The following is a 14,384-nucleotide window of genomic DNA, read 5'->3' as shown; positions in this document are numbered from 1 at the left end:
CGCCCTCCAGAGACAGGGTGGGCGTCGCCATAGAAATGCTACCAGGGGATTGTTTCCCAGTACTTCCGTGTAGTTTCTGATTGATCGTTTTTCTGTCATTCTTAGAAACTAAGTTTTAAGAATGATGCTCAGATGTACATTGCTAACATGAGTGGTGGGAGGAGGCTCGATATTGAGTAGAATTCAGGGCACAGGTAGCGTGTCCTCAATGTGTGCATGGAACAGTAGGATGAAAGTCAGGAAAGGTGAGGAAAATCTCATTCTCTTGGGGGAGGCTGACCACTCCAGGGCAGAATGGGAGGAAACCATCTCCATGGGCTGTGCATGTCCCCTCTGAAAGCCAAACGAGAAGAACATTGGGGAAATCCCTCCCGGAACCTACTCCGGAAGCAGCTGGAAGGCTTGTTACGTGGAGAAACTGCCAACCTCCAGTGGAAAGATGAGCTTTCTGGCAAGCAGAGGGAGTCAGTGAAAGCTCTACTCTCAGCTGGGAAACTTGATGCCAAGTTAAGATCTGGAGCAAGTAAACAAACCCGAAAGGCCCACAGAAAGCTGAGAAAAATATCTAGAGCCTGCGTAATGAAGCGTTAATATCCTTATACAAAGAGCTATTAGAGATCAATAAGAAACAGATAAAATCTCCTGAAGAGAAAAGCAGGTAAAACCTATGAAGAGGCAATATGAGAACTAAAACAAAACCCACAAACATATAAATGGCCAATAAACATGTTTTTAGGTTCAATTTAGTCATCAAAGAAATTAAAAATAAAACAGTGAAATTTGTGTGTGTGTCTATCAAATTGACAGCTTTTCTTTGATGAAAATTGCTAGAGTTTGGACAGGACATGGAGACGATGCACCAATGCTGCTGGTGGCAGTGAGGAAAGGCCTGGCTTTTTTGGAGAGCAGTGAGGGGGAGGCGTGGGGGTTACAAAAGCCTTGCAATGGGGCGCATGGTTCAACTCAGAAACTCTACTAGTAGGCGTTTCTCCCCTGGGAACGAGGACGAATGTGGCAAAGATTCAGCTCCGGAATGTCTCTGGAGCAGGTGGCAGGCAGAGTGGCTGGACCTCAGCTCCGGGGCCTGGCTGCCTGGAGCAAGTCCCTCTCTGAGCCTCGGTTTCCTCATCTGTAAAATGGAAAGTGTCATAAGGAGATCAAAACCTCGGATATGTCAAATGCCTGGCCCATAACAAATGCTCAGAAAATGGAAGCTTAGCAACAAAAACTTGATAGAAGTTTATAGGCACCCAGAAGATCAGTGGGCCAAGGAGAGGGAGAGGTTCACAGAGAAGCTTCCAAGCTCACAGAAAGACTCTCAACCATCCCCACTAAGACATGCTCATTAAAATGATGCCAAGACACCATCTTCACCCAGAAGACACGAGAAATCCCCAGTCAGCTGAGAGCCTGTGCAGCCTGTGGGGAAATGGGCCGCCTGCAATCGGCTGGGGAGAGTATCAGTTAGCTCCTGCTGCATAACAAATAACCCCCAAGTTAGCTGCTGAAAACAATACACGTTTTATCTCAGAGTTTCTGTGGGTGAAGAATGTGGGTGCTGCTTAGCTGGGTGGATTCACAAGGCTCTCACAGCAGCGATACCCAAAGGGGCTGAGCTGGCAGCTGTTCCAGGATCCCAGCATCTGCCCTGGGTTCTGAGCACCTAGATGAGAGACATCCTGCACACTCGTCTGCTTCTACTGGACCAGGTGCCTTCTGCCCCATTTCAGGGAAGCCCCCATAAAACATGCCCGTCTCAGGGCTGGAGCGGAGGGTCCCTGTACCACCAGCAGTGTCGGCCTCAGCCCTACACACATTTACTTTTCCGACAAGGAGCTTGCTTTAGGGTCCTACAGTAAGAGTCCCGGCTGCCCCTGCCCCAGGCCCCGCTCACAGGAAACCCAAGCTTCCCGTCACCAAAATCTTCCCTTCAAGTGTTGGGAACCAGTAGCTGCTGGGAGAAGCCCTACTGAGTCCTGGCCAGAGAAGATGGGCCGCCAATTCATGTGCATGTCAGAGGTTCCCTTTGTGGCTCAGGCACACTCCGTGGCTCCCCATTGCCCTCGTTCACCATGAGCATGGCCAGCCAAGCCGCATCAGGAGACCAGGTGCATGCTGTTCCATCCAGGAACCCACACTCTCGACCATCCTGGAGACCCTGTGCAGGCTCCCAGCCCCAGCACTCACTGGCATGCTCCAACAACCTGTGATGTCCTCACCTGCTCCCACCTGGTCCCATGGGGCCTCTGAGCAGCCATCCAGAGTAGAGGACACATCGGCGGCACCGAGGGCCTTTTTCAACTCTGAAACAAGAGACGAAGCCCACTTGGAGAAGCCCCGGCACCCACGGCTCCTGCACATTCTCCCCGAGAGGCCACGGGAGGGCGAAGGAGGGAGGAAAGGTCTCAGCCAGGAACCCTCGGCAAGTGCTCCACTTGCCAGGCAGTCCCCACACCGTCACTGAGCCTGGACACTGCCAGCCCTCCCTCCCTCCACTGTGCTCCACGGAGACGCCACAAATCAATTGAGGATGGCACCCCCTAAGGACGTGTAAAACCTCTAGGAACGGGTACTCTCTGAGCTTACCTGTTTCTGGATTTTTCTTTTCAATCAGAAAACAGCCTTTTCCCATTTAAAATGTCCCCTTTCCTAAGGGAGCTTGGTTGTTTTTATTTGAATGCCCACAAACCAAGGAGGCATCCTCATCCTTACTTCCTGGCTCCCAGAACCGCCTCTGGGTTCCTCCCACCTCTCTAAGCGCTCCTTCCACAGCCCTTCTTACTCTCGGTGTCCTTCAGATAGAGGCTCTTTGTGGAGTGTCTCCTCTCTCTGCACAGCATCCCCGGTTGTGGCCCGCTCCTGTGCATGCACTGACATCCAGCTCAACACCTCCCGGTACCTCCAGCTCCTGCCTCACCCTCCCGCCTGGCTCTGTCCTCTTGGCACCTGCCCCTGCTGGAGCTCATCCTTGCTCCCAGGACCGTGCTCTCAGCCTCCTCCATCAATTCCAGTTTGGCCACGGTTATCCTCTGCTCACACACCTTCCATGGCTCCCTATCGCCTACCCAATAAAGTCTAAACTCCTCTGCCTGTCATCCACAGCCCTGCACGTCTGCCCCAGAAGCCTCCAGCCTCCTCTCCTGTTCCCCTCATACCCTCTGTGTTGGCCCCAAGGATGCCCTGACGCCCGCTGAATCGCCATCCCACGCTGCTCACCCTGTTAGTGCATGTGTCTCAGCAGGCACAGGCGCTGGGTCACGAGCGAACTGACAAGGTAGGAGCAAGAAGAGAGAGTCGCTTCCCAGCCCAGGAGATCCTGAGAGGCCTAGCCCAAGTCCAAGAACTCTCAGGACCTTAATGCCAGCCCAGAGAAAAACAGGGAGTGGTTGTTGAATGAATAAATGTGAATGTCTATCCCCAGTTTTTGCATTTTGTCTCCTTCGTCGCATCCTGAGAACTCCTACACATCCCTCACAGCCTTGCTGCAAGGCCCCTCCTTCGGGTAGCTCCCCCTCACTGCACCTCCAGGCTGCCCCAAGCAGTGGCTATCTGTCCCAGTCCTGACCCTCAGGCCAGGGGGGCTAGTGTTCGCAGGAAGTGAGAGGGGACAGAGACCCCAGCAGGGTTCAGTACTCAGCCGGGGACCACCTGGCTTCCTTGAGGGGGGGTGTTGGGCGCACCTCCATCAATCCTCTGCGACAGGACCCCCCGGATGACGTCTTCATAGATGCCTTCGATGGTCAGGGCTGGGCTGCCCATGGCAAGGACGTCTGCTTCGAACGCAGGCAGCTCCTGTCACAGAGGTGGGGAGGGCCTGGCCTGGGTGGGCTGCGACTCGGCTTGAGCCCCAGCCCTGACCCTGATTAGCTGAGGGCCTCAGGCCCTAGTCTTTTAGATGGACTCCTTGACCCGTACTCCCTGGGGCTGTTGCGAGGGGTGCAGCGACAAGCATGTCGCACCTCAGCAGGAGCAGTGCTGCGTCGAGAGGGTCTCTAGTGCCTGGGCAGACCCCTGCCTGGTGCCCTTCGCCCGCGTGGGCAGGACCCTGGCTCAGCCCCGCTGCGCCGGCACTCCGCCTCCAGGTCACCAGGCCCGACCTACCGGGGCGCCCTCCGGCACGGATCGGCCTGTAGCCGCCGCTTTTCCAGGGTCGTCTTCCCAGGAGGGCCTCCCAGCCCTCTGTCCGCCTGGCACGCGCGACACACACACACGGATGCGCACACACGCACGCGCGGGCACACCCCCAGCCCCTGTCTCTCAGGCTGCGGCGCCTGCTGACATGTGGCGCCCCGGACCCCACCCTCAGATGGCCGAAAGCCGTCCTGGGAGAAGAGAGGGCGCTGGGGCAGCCCGGGAAAGCCAGCCGGCCCACCCAGGGCTCAACTGTCGCAGTAGCTCTGGGCGGGAGAGCGCGCCCCGCCCGCCTGTCCCCCGGCTCACCACTCGGCGGCGCTGCTCCAGCTGGCTCAGCACGAAGGGCAAGAAGATGCCGAGCAGCCACCCGCGGACACGCCTCCTCCGCGCCGAGCCGCTGTCCGACCGGAACTTCTGCAGGACACACGGGGCGGTCCAGCGGCCGGCGGGGCGCGGGCACACGGCCGCGCCCTCCCCCGACCTCACCTTCAGCACGCGCGCCCGGACTTTCTCCAGCTGCCGGGCGGCCTGGTCGCAGTCCAACGCCGTGGTCAGACACTGGTCGGCCAGCTGCAGGAAGGTGGCCACAGCGTCGGCCATGAGCTGCGGGAGGAGGAGTTGGGATGACCTCGCGAATCCGTGCTCTGACATTCTGGGCCTTGCACCTGCCTGCTGACCCCTTCTCAGCATCCAGCCTGTCCCCAACCTGCCACTTCCCCCAACCTCCTCCTTATCTCAAGAAACAGCACCCCTCTCCTCTCAGGACCTGGGGGTCATCCAGTCAGTAGGGACCTATATGCAAACAGGCAGAAAGTGCCCTCCGCTTTGGAGGATGGTGCCAGGGTGCCCAGCCTGGGAAATAGACAGTCCGCCAGAGTTTAGCCTCCGCAGCTGAGTGATCTTGTGCAGTGTACAAATTGAACAACTGTGCCAGGCAGTAGCGGGTCATCTCAATCTCTGTCTCCTTCACTCGCCATGTCCATCAGCAGGTCCAGAAGGGACCTTCAAAACACACCCTGCTTCTCTCCACTAACAGCACCCATCCTGGTTCAGGTCTCCTCCCTGCCTCCCCCACTCCTGCCCCCACAGCCCCTGCTCCCCACGCAGACGGGGCTTCCCAAACCTCGAGTCTGGTCATGCTTCTCCCCTGCTCACACACCTGCTGTGGATCCCCATTGCCCTTGGGACAGAGCCCGGCTCCTTAGCCCCACACTCAAGGCCCTGACCCACCTCACTGGCATGTCTCCCACCCTTCTGCCCTCCCTTGAAACCTACAACCCGATGTCTCTAAATCGCTTCATTTTCCCCAAATGCAGACAAGCTCTCTCACCTCCCAGTGCTTACCCACACTCTTCCCTCCACCCAGGACATGTCCCACCCCCATTCCTCCCACTGCTGCCCCAGCTTGGAAGGCCCCTCCTCCTGGAAGCCTTTCCAACCCTGGAGATGGGCCAGGGCCTCCTCGGGGCTCCCACAGCACTTGTGCATCCCAAGCACAACCCTGTACCCCCGGTGTGGTCACTGCCTGGCCATGGGTTCCTGTCCGCATGACGCTGGTGGCCTGGCAAGGCCAGGCTGTCTGGGCCATCATGGTCTCCCTGGCACACACCTGGCCCCTACTCAGTACAGGCTGCTGTTCTGGCCTGGCCTCCTGCCAGCCTCCCATTGCCCCTCACCTGCTGTGCGAGATCCTGGGCCCCAAACACCAGGCTTTGAGTCCCCAAGAAGCCAAATGGCGCCACCAGCCGCCCCAGGCACCCCCGACTCTGCTCGGCCTCTTGGTAGCAGATCTGCATCAGCTCTGGGTCCCACGGCATCTCACCAAATGCGTAAACCTGGGCTCAAATAGCAGCCAGGTGAGAAAAACACCATCAGCTGATGGAAACGCAGGGCCAAGGTTTCCCCAGCCCATTCATCAAAGGAGAAGCAGCAATGGAAACACATTCCACCTCGGTTGTCACCAAAACATGCATAGAAAGTAACAGTGAGGTACAACGTGAAGGACCTAAAATGGTAAAACGTGAAAAAAAATGATAACATGCAGTGCTGGTGTGACTGAAGGGAAATGGGCACACTCAGCCCTTGTTGCACCTACACCCACCGCCTGCTGCCCTCCCTGTGCTGGGCCCCAGGGCTGCAGAAACAGAGTAGTCCAGGCTTCAAGGAGCTCACAGAAAAGTTGGGGGAGGTAGACTAGACAAACAACCACGGGGCTTCTGGTTGTTTCTGTGAGGAGGGAAGCACAGGCAGCTGTGGATGCAGAGGGACCAGGGAAAGTTCCCGGAGGAGGTGATTATGAAACGGAGGCTTAGTGAATTGAAAGTTTCCTGGCACGTAGTAGGTGCTCATTTAACATCAGAAGACCTAAGCTGACCTGCATGGAGTAGAATTCTCTGGCTCAGGGCATGAGGCTGAGCTCTGGACAAACATGGGAGGAGAAGGGGTTTGGGGAGAAGTTGACTCCAGACTGATGTTCCTAAAATGCTACTCTTGCCATCTTACTCCTTCCCCTCATGTTTTGAACTGTGACCCAATGACCATACAGCACGGTGGTCCACAACGAGTAAAAAGCAGCCTAGAACAAAGTTCAGAGAAGGTTTTCAAACAAGAAAGAGGCAAGGTTCACGGAACCCTTCTGCAAAGTTTACACATTGCCCATTGCCAACGACGCCCCACCCACTGGTGCTCACCTCCTTGCGCAGCTGCGCGCCCGAGGAGCTCCCACGCAGGTGGCGGGACAGGCGGTCCACGCCCCGGGCTAGGAGGGTCTGCACTGCCACCAGTGCGGCTTCCACGGTGCTCACCAGCGTCCGCGTGATCCGGGGCAGCTGCACGGCCACCTTCCCGCGCAGGCACGACTCCAGGGGGCCCTGGACTTCGGCTGGGAGTGAAAGACAGGGGCCTGGGTCTCCTCGGCGAGGGGCTCCGCACACGGTCGGGGGGGGGGCCACCATGGGCTCAGCAGGGTGACGTGGACGGGAGCGCAGACTCTGGCCACCCTCTTCTGCCTCGTTTTACACATGAGGAAACAGGCTTGGAGCGCGCTTGGGACTAGCTCGAAGGCGCAGGCCGGAGAGGCAGAGGCCGGATTCCAATCCGGTTCTCTTTGTTACTGAGCTGAGTGGGAGCCACTGCTGCCGTCTGACCCGGACAATTCTGACCACCCAGGTCACGGCTGTCACTGCAGTGCCTGCGCCCCTCTCCCGCGGCGGGCTCTCCGCTTCGTCTCTGGGCCGCCCCTGCTCCGGCCCAGCCCCCCGTCTTGACCCCGCCCTGGCCTCGCCCCCTCGAACCTCAGCCTCAAGGCCACGCCCATTCTCCTCTTAGGCCCCGCCCTCGTGCCCGGCCGGGTCTTCAGGTCTCTGACTCTCGGCCGCGCCCCTGACACCGCCCTGTGCCCCTTCTTCCTCTCAGGCTCCCGGCCCCGCCCCTCCGGCCAGGCCCCGCCCCCGGGCCTCACCCCGCAGCCTCCCCGCCACGCGCGCCCGCAGCCGCAGCATCTGGTCCACGTCGGGACGGATCGTCCTCTCCAGGGCCGCGAGCAGCTCGTCCTTTTCGGGCTGGAAGGCACGGAGCCCCGCGGAGGCCCTGGCCAGGACGGCGGCGTGGACGGCGTCCAGGAGCTGCCCGGACCCGCCGAGGGGACCCCACACGGGCCAGGGGGCAGGGGTGGAGGGACAGAGAGACAGAGACGCCGACAGATTTCAGGCGACAGTCGCCCCCACCCCACGCAGCCCCCCGCATGTCCCTGTCCCCCCTCCGTGACCCCGCGCGCACCTCGGTCCAGGCCCAGGCCCGGGTTCGGCCGGCCCCCCGCAGGCCCGGCAGGGTCTGGGCCCGCAGCGCGGGCAGCAGCTCCCGCATCAGCACTGCGGTCAGCACCTGCGGGAGACGGGGCGTGGGCGCCGTGGCCGGCGGGAGGCGTCTTGGGGCTCCCTGGTGCGGCCTCGCGAAGCACTGACCTCGGCATCTGAGCCCAGGGTCACGTCGTCATCGCCAAAGTGGCCTTGGTGCTGCCGGTAGAGCCGGACGGCCTCCAGGAAGGCCCAGGCGGCAGGGGCCTGGCTTCTCTGTAGGACTGAGCAGCAACACTTCAGTGCCCGCGCACACCTGCCCTGCTCCGACGTCTGCCTAACTCCCCATCACCTGAGGAGGAAGCCGTCCGACTCCTCCCAGGTCCCAGAACACCCAAGTCTCACCCACCTCCAGACCTTTGCACAGGCAGTGCTCTCCGCAGGGAACACGCTCCCCCAAGACCATCACTAGCCCGTAAGGTGCCTTTACACTATTTAGGAAAAGGCATCCTCTGCGGGCAGTCACAGCCCAGGAAGCTCTGCAGTCCCCAGCTGCCCCTCTTGTTAGGTACATTTGTGCAGTCAACAACCTACCCAAGGTGTATGTGTTGGTCCTGTTCCCCTTCTTCACCTGGCTGGACCTTTATCTTTTTCAGACCCCAGCTTTGCCGTCCCCTCCTCTGAGAAGCCCTCCCTGATCCCCAAGGCTAAACTCCCACTGGGTCTTGTGTGTCCCCATCACAGCCTTGGCCACTCATAACTGCCTGTTGTCCCCTTTGTCTCCCCCAACTATCCATTTTATAAATAAAGAAACTGAGGCTTGGAAAGGGTCCCCCAGCCAGCAGGGGCAGAGCCATCAGACCTCAGACCTGGAGCCCTCCCAGGGTCCTACCTGTTCCGCGAAGCCGGATGCCACCCTGCAGGGCTAGCCTCCAGGCACGCTGTGCCTCCCTTGTGGCCGCAGAGAAGCAGAGGTGCCGGCGGAAGGGGTGCTGCAGGAACAGAGGGCAGCCAACGGGCATTTCCAGAAGGGGGTCAGCCTCCTCCTGTGTGTGGGCTCCTGAAAGCAGACAGAGGAGGTCACATCTTCATTCATTCATTCATTCATTCACTCTACAATCACTCATTCACTAGGAGAAAATAAACAAAACGCTTCGAGGAGCCCCTGGCATGGACGTCACTCCATCAGTGTGAGCCACGCTATTGCAGTTGCATTATCCTTGTTCCAGCTCGGCCCAGGGAGGTGTGCCCGGGGCAGACATCAGCACTCCACCCCCAAGTTGTTCACAGCCTCAGCATCCTCCTGAACACAGCCGCCTGGGCCACCCCCAGCAATCTATCTGAGTTGGCATATGACCTGAGCCCTGCTTGCCATGGGAGCCAGAGTCAGCCAGGCCCGGGTCCAAACTCGGCCAAACCATTTCCTCCCTCTTTGCCTAGGGCACAGGTTCCTCTCCCTGACCCCTGCTTTTCCTGCCTGTCATCTGGGCTTCAAAGTGATTCCAACGACCTAGACCTGTTAGGAGGACAGAATGGGGGCATTTACGTTTGGTTAATTTATTTGGGGTCTCCTAAATCCTGTCTTTTGTTCTGATTTCCAGCGTGATACACACAGCCTGTAGGAAGATGCCGTGATCCAGGAGTCCCTGGTAATCCCAGCCCTTCAGCTGCAGCCCCAGAGACAGGAACAGCTGCTCCCATTCTGGGGGCATCACTCCAGGTCTTAGATCTGTACAGAGCTGCACGGGCGCCTTTTGTAACAGGCTGGGTTTTCTGGCCTGTAACAGGCCCTTCGCGGCTGCGGACGTCTGGGACACCTCCAGTGCCTGCACTCCCCTTTCCAAGGCCTGGGCCATCATTTACTTAATCAGTCCCCCGGGATGGGTATTTGGGTGGATTCTGACGTTTTCAACATGATCGACAGTTCTGCAGACTGTCCTTGTCGCTACACCTTTGTGTCATTTGGCAACAAGATGGCTCCACAGCGAAGCAGAGGGTGCACTTCTGGCTTCTGTCCCTTCCTATGTGACAATCCTCAGCCTCAGTATCCCCGTCTGTGAAATGGGGCGGTTAGCGGCGGGGCTGCCTGCTGGCAGACTCGATGAGATAACCCGGGCCTGGCACTGGCCCAGTAACGCTGCTCCGGACCCTGTTCCTGGGCGCCACTGTGGTAATGAGGGGGGAACCCTCCTGGAAACGCTGGGCAGAACACGACCCCCTGCGGCAGACCTGCGCCGCCATCCTAGCACTGGTGCCCCCAGATGCTTGCTCACACCGGGTTTCACTGTTTTGCTCTTTGCTCCTCTGACTCTGGCCCGGTGACCTAGCTTCTCTCTTTCTGGTGAGAGCGGCTGTCTCCCTTCCTAGAGCCGGAGTGCTCACCCAGAGGCCACTCTGCCCTCCGTGGGACGCTTGGCCACGTCTGGGGACACTTTTGGTCATCATACTTGGGCGGGGGGAGCTCCTGACATCAAGTGGATGGAGGCCGGGGATGCTGCTCACATCCCGCAATGCGCAGGGGCCCCCACTGAGAAGAATGGTCCAGCCCCAACTGCCGGCAGTGCTGAAGTCGACGGACCTGCTCAAGGTCCCTGGGAGCCTTACCTGAGGCGTCTGGGCAGAGAGTGTCCAACAGGCGGAGGTATTCACGCTGACAAGTCAGGACTGTGTACCCGGTCAGGGCTGTGGAGCCCAGAGGACGACCCCCGTCCTCATATTCCTACAGAAGGCATTCAAAGAAGCAGCTTGGGACAGGCCTGAACTGTGGCTTCCATGTCCCAAACGTGGGACGAGGGGGAGGCCTGGGGTTAGCTGCACCCGCCCACCGCTGCCGTCCTCCCTCCCTCTTCTTGTCCCCCGTCCTGCCGGGTGGGGGGCGGGGGGGGGGCATCTGCTGTGCTGTGCGCTGCAGGAAGATTCTCTCACCGAATCCTCACAGCCCCATGTTGTGTGGACTGTCATCCCCCCTTTCACAGAGGTGGAAACTGAGTCCCAGGGAGACAAATGGCCTGCAGGAGTCCCCCAGCCTGGAAGCAGGGCACAGGCGTGACTCGCAACGGCCTCGTGTGGTTTCAGCCTCAGCTCCACTGCTGACCACCAGTGAGTCCCTACTCCTGGCCTGGGCCTCAGTTTACCCACCCAGCACAGCAGGAGGTGGTCCCCAGCCCTGGGCCAAGTACACAGGGGTGCTTGATTCATCCTGGATGACTGAAGAGCAGAGGGGGCTATGCTTGGAGCTGGACCGCAAACTCAAGATGGAGAGGGCAGGATGCAGAGGCTGGAGGCCAAAGGAACACAGGCCACTCACTCACCTCTCTATGGCTGAACCACTCCAGGCGGCCGTCCCCACGCAGGACACAGAAGACCGGCTGCCACTGGGGTGGGTGGCCCCGCAGATGGACCAGGGGCCCTCGGTGCTCTCGAACTCGGGGCAGCTTCTGCGGGAGGGGGGGCCGGCAGATGTCAGGGCATGGGCCAGTGTCCCCATGTCTGGAGGACCCAGGTGTCTAGGGCACCACTGCATGCAGGGTACTCAGGCGCTGCTGCTATGGGGCTGCCATCCTGTCTCAAGCCCATGCAGGGCACGCTCTTGTCTGTGGCACTTCCAAATACGACCTGATTGATCCTCCCACAACCCTGGGAGGCATAAACTCTTGTCATCCTCACTCCCCACCCGAGCCTCAGATGAGCCCCCAGCCCTAGCCAATATCCTGACTGCAGCCCGTGTGGGACCCTAAGAGAAAGGCCTGAGAAAAGCCACACCCAGATTTGGGAGCCTCAGCGCCCCATCCATGCGTGTTGCTGAAGCCCGATTGTGTGGCTGCTGTCACGCACGTCTGCTAACTGACACGAGCCGGCTCGCTGGCGCGGGCAGGCAGGCCTAGCTCTGCCTCTGTGCACACAGCCCTCCCTCAGCGGGGCAGGACGTCACCCGGCCTCCACTCTTTGTCCCTCTCCTCACCACCTGGCCGCCTGAGACCTGTGGTTTTTGTTTTGTCGCTGGGCCGGGCACAGGGCCCGGGACACAGGGTGCGCGCGATCAATACTTGATGGACAAACTCACTGCTTCTCTGACGGCCTGATGCTCAGGCAGGACAGCGGGAGCCTGGTGGTGTTACTCAAGTCTCTGGACCGTTTCCATTTCCTGGCTCTGAGACTCTTAGTAATTGTATTGTTAAAGCCTCATGACAGAGTACACACGCAGCGCAAACTATCCATGAAGTCTCAAACAGAAGCTCCCCCCAGAGAGAGGGGAAGCCTCTCCACGCTGCTCCAGCCCCAGCGGCAGCGGGCCCCGTCCAGGTGGTCGCCCTGGCAGGTGGCAAAGGTGCGGGTGGGGGAGATGCCCCGTCCATGATGCCCTGAGTGGCCGGGGGACAGTCCCAGCCAGGAGGGGGCTCTGTCCACAACGAACGGCCTATGAATGCTTGTCCAAAGAATGACTTTTTCACGATGAACCCAGGTCTGGGCACCAGTGCGAGCAAAGGTAAAAGGAGGCCCCAAACCCACCCCCCAGCCCCCAGCCCCCACCATCCCCAGCCCACCCCCTGCAACGGCCCCCTCCACCCCCCACGGCACCCCCTCCCCAACCCTCCCACCCCCGTGGCACCCCCCTCCCCAGGCCCCCGGCACTTCCTCCCACCCCCGGCCCCCCTGCCCGCCCCTGGCACCTACTTTGCTGCGCAGCAGCTGGCATCCGGCTGGCTCTTGGGGGCTGAGCTCACAGGCGACCTGCCGCAGGACAGAGGCCGCCAGCTGCCCGCGGTAGCAGGGCAGGAAGCTCCTCAGCAGGGCGTCCACCCGGTCTGCAGGGACAGGGGCCGGCGAGAGGGCTGGTCAGGCCCCGCAGACCTGCCTGCGGAGGGCCAAGAGGGGAGAAGCCACTGGTGGGCTCCCACCCTCACCCCAAAGCTGCCAACGAGACCTGCTCCGAATTCCCTTTGCCCTTCTCCCTCCATTGCCTGTTCGCATCCACATGGGGGCAGGCAGTTAGGCGACCCAGTCTTCTCTGATAACTGGCGTGCAGTAAATTTAAATCATATAAAGCACACAATTTGATGAGATTTGACACATGCACACATCCATGAAACCATCACCGCCAGCAAGATAATGAACAGATCCGTCCCACCTGAAGTTTCCTCTCGCCCCTTACCTGGGAAGGTTTTCAAAATCTTTTAAAAGCCCCACCCTGGTGCAAGGGAACTTTTTGAGGGGATGGAAGTGTTCTGTATCCTGATCTAGGAGGTGATCACACAGGTGTTAGATTTCCTCAAGCTCTTCCCCTAAGATGTGTTCACTTGACTGCATGTAAAACATATATCCATCCTGCTCCCTAGAATGTGGACCCAGATAGCTGGAGCTTCAGCAGCCATTTTGTGCCATGAGATAACCTCAGACACAGAAGCCATGGATGTAGAAGCACGAGATGGAAGAAGTTTCATCAGCCTGCCTGCCTCCATACCCCTCTACAGGAGAGAGGAAATAAATCTTTATCTTGTTTAGTCCACACTTCATAAAGTAACTCGTTGAACACATTTGCATAATGATAACTTGACCATCTTTCCTGGTCTAGATTGTGAGCCCACAAGGGTGGCGCCATTCCCAACCCCACTGTGTCCCAAGTGCCCAGCACACAGTAGGTTCTCAACCATGTGTATGGAGGATGGAAGGCACCAGCCCCTCTTAGTCGCAAATCAGAAACTGACACACAGAGAGGGACCTGCTGGTCCCTGCACAGCTGAGAGGATCATCCTGCAAGATCTGGCTGGGCCTGGGGCACTGCCCACCTGGCTCGAGGACCCCACCCAAAATTCACACCCTGAATAAGGTTACCAGATTTACCAAATAAAAATATGGGACACTAGTTAAATTTAAATTTCAGATAAATAAGGAATAATTTTTTAGCATGTGTTTACCCTCATGCAAAATTTGGGACATACTTATACTAAAAACATTATTCACTGCTTCCCGAGACCTCACACTGACACGGCTCGCAGTGCATCTCACAACCGTGGCCCAGACCCCCACTCTTGCCTCCCCGTGCCGCTCACCCGTCACGTGCTGCTGCTGCCGCTTGTCCAGGGGGCTTGAGGGCCGCCCGCCCATCATGCGGCCTCCTCCTGGGGCTCCCCTGAGAGCAAAGCAGACACTCGCCTCCCCACGGCCCCCAGGTTCCTGAGCTCAGGGGCACTCTGGGAGCGAGGTGGCCTGTGAGGGGCCTGGGTGCTGTGGAGACCAGCTACCTCAGGTCAGAAGCCAGAGCACGGTCCTCACGTCTCCGGGGAGATGCCCGCCCCGCCCCGCCCCCTGCCCCGCCCCCCAGCACCTGCTTCTCCTGGTTCCCCCCCGGGGCCAAGGTCCCCAGAGCTGGCAGTTTCTGTAAGGGCCCTGGGGCAGCCCCGGGGGTGGGGGAGCCATGTGGAAGACAAAAGTCCTAACTGGCCTTGGAGGAGGGAT

The 14,384-nt window shown here is 59.2% G+C and overlaps 1 protein-coding gene across 5 annotated transcripts; it reads right to left on the bottom strand.

Annotated features, from left to right (window-relative positions):
• Positions 1-142: 142 nt before the first annotated feature.
• Positions 143-14,247, bottom strand: NIBAN3 (niban apoptosis regulator 3). 5 transcript variants are annotated; one of them, XM_023625417.2, is made up of 16 exons: positions 13,979-14,108; positions 12,603-12,733; positions 11,240-11,365; positions 10,533-10,647; positions 8,821-8,988; positions 8,097-8,212; positions 7,912-8,016; positions 7,595-7,757; positions 6,825-7,015; positions 5,811-5,969; positions 4,621-4,737; positions 4,441-4,548; positions 3,681-3,792; positions 2,220-2,303; positions 1,831-1,836; positions 143-514 (listed from the first exon to the last, which is right to left on the bottom strand). In XM_023625417.2, exons 1-16 carry the CDS (start codon positions 14,034-14,036, stop codon positions 258-260), a joined length of 2,016 nt encoding a protein of 671 aa, XP_023481185.1. In that variant the 5' UTR covers positions 14,037-14,108; the 3' UTR covers positions 143-257. The 5 variants fall into 5 exon arrangements, 3 of the variants coding, with proteins under 3 accessions (XP_023481185.1, XP_023481184.1, XP_070102678.1); XR_011430459.1 differs by lacking the exons at positions 143-514; positions 1,831-1,836 and adding exons at positions 711-1,129; positions 3,217-3,353 and having other exon boundaries at positions 13,979-14,247; XR_011430460.1 differs by lacking the exons at positions 143-514; positions 1,831-1,836 and adding exons at positions 711-1,129; positions 3,217-3,266 and having other exon boundaries at positions 13,979-14,181.
• Positions 14,248-14,384: the final 137 nt, after the last annotated feature.

The sequence above is a fragment of the Equus caballus genome, chromosome 21 (assembly GCF_041296265.1).
Source record: "Equus caballus isolate H_3958 breed thoroughbred chromosome 21, TB-T2T, whole genome shotgun sequence".
NCBI lineage: Eukaryota > Metazoa > Chordata > Mammalia > Perissodactyla > Equidae > Equus > Equus caballus.
The sequence above is the reverse complement of the archived record's forward strand: the minus strand, read 5'-3'. Positions and strand labels throughout refer to the sequence as shown.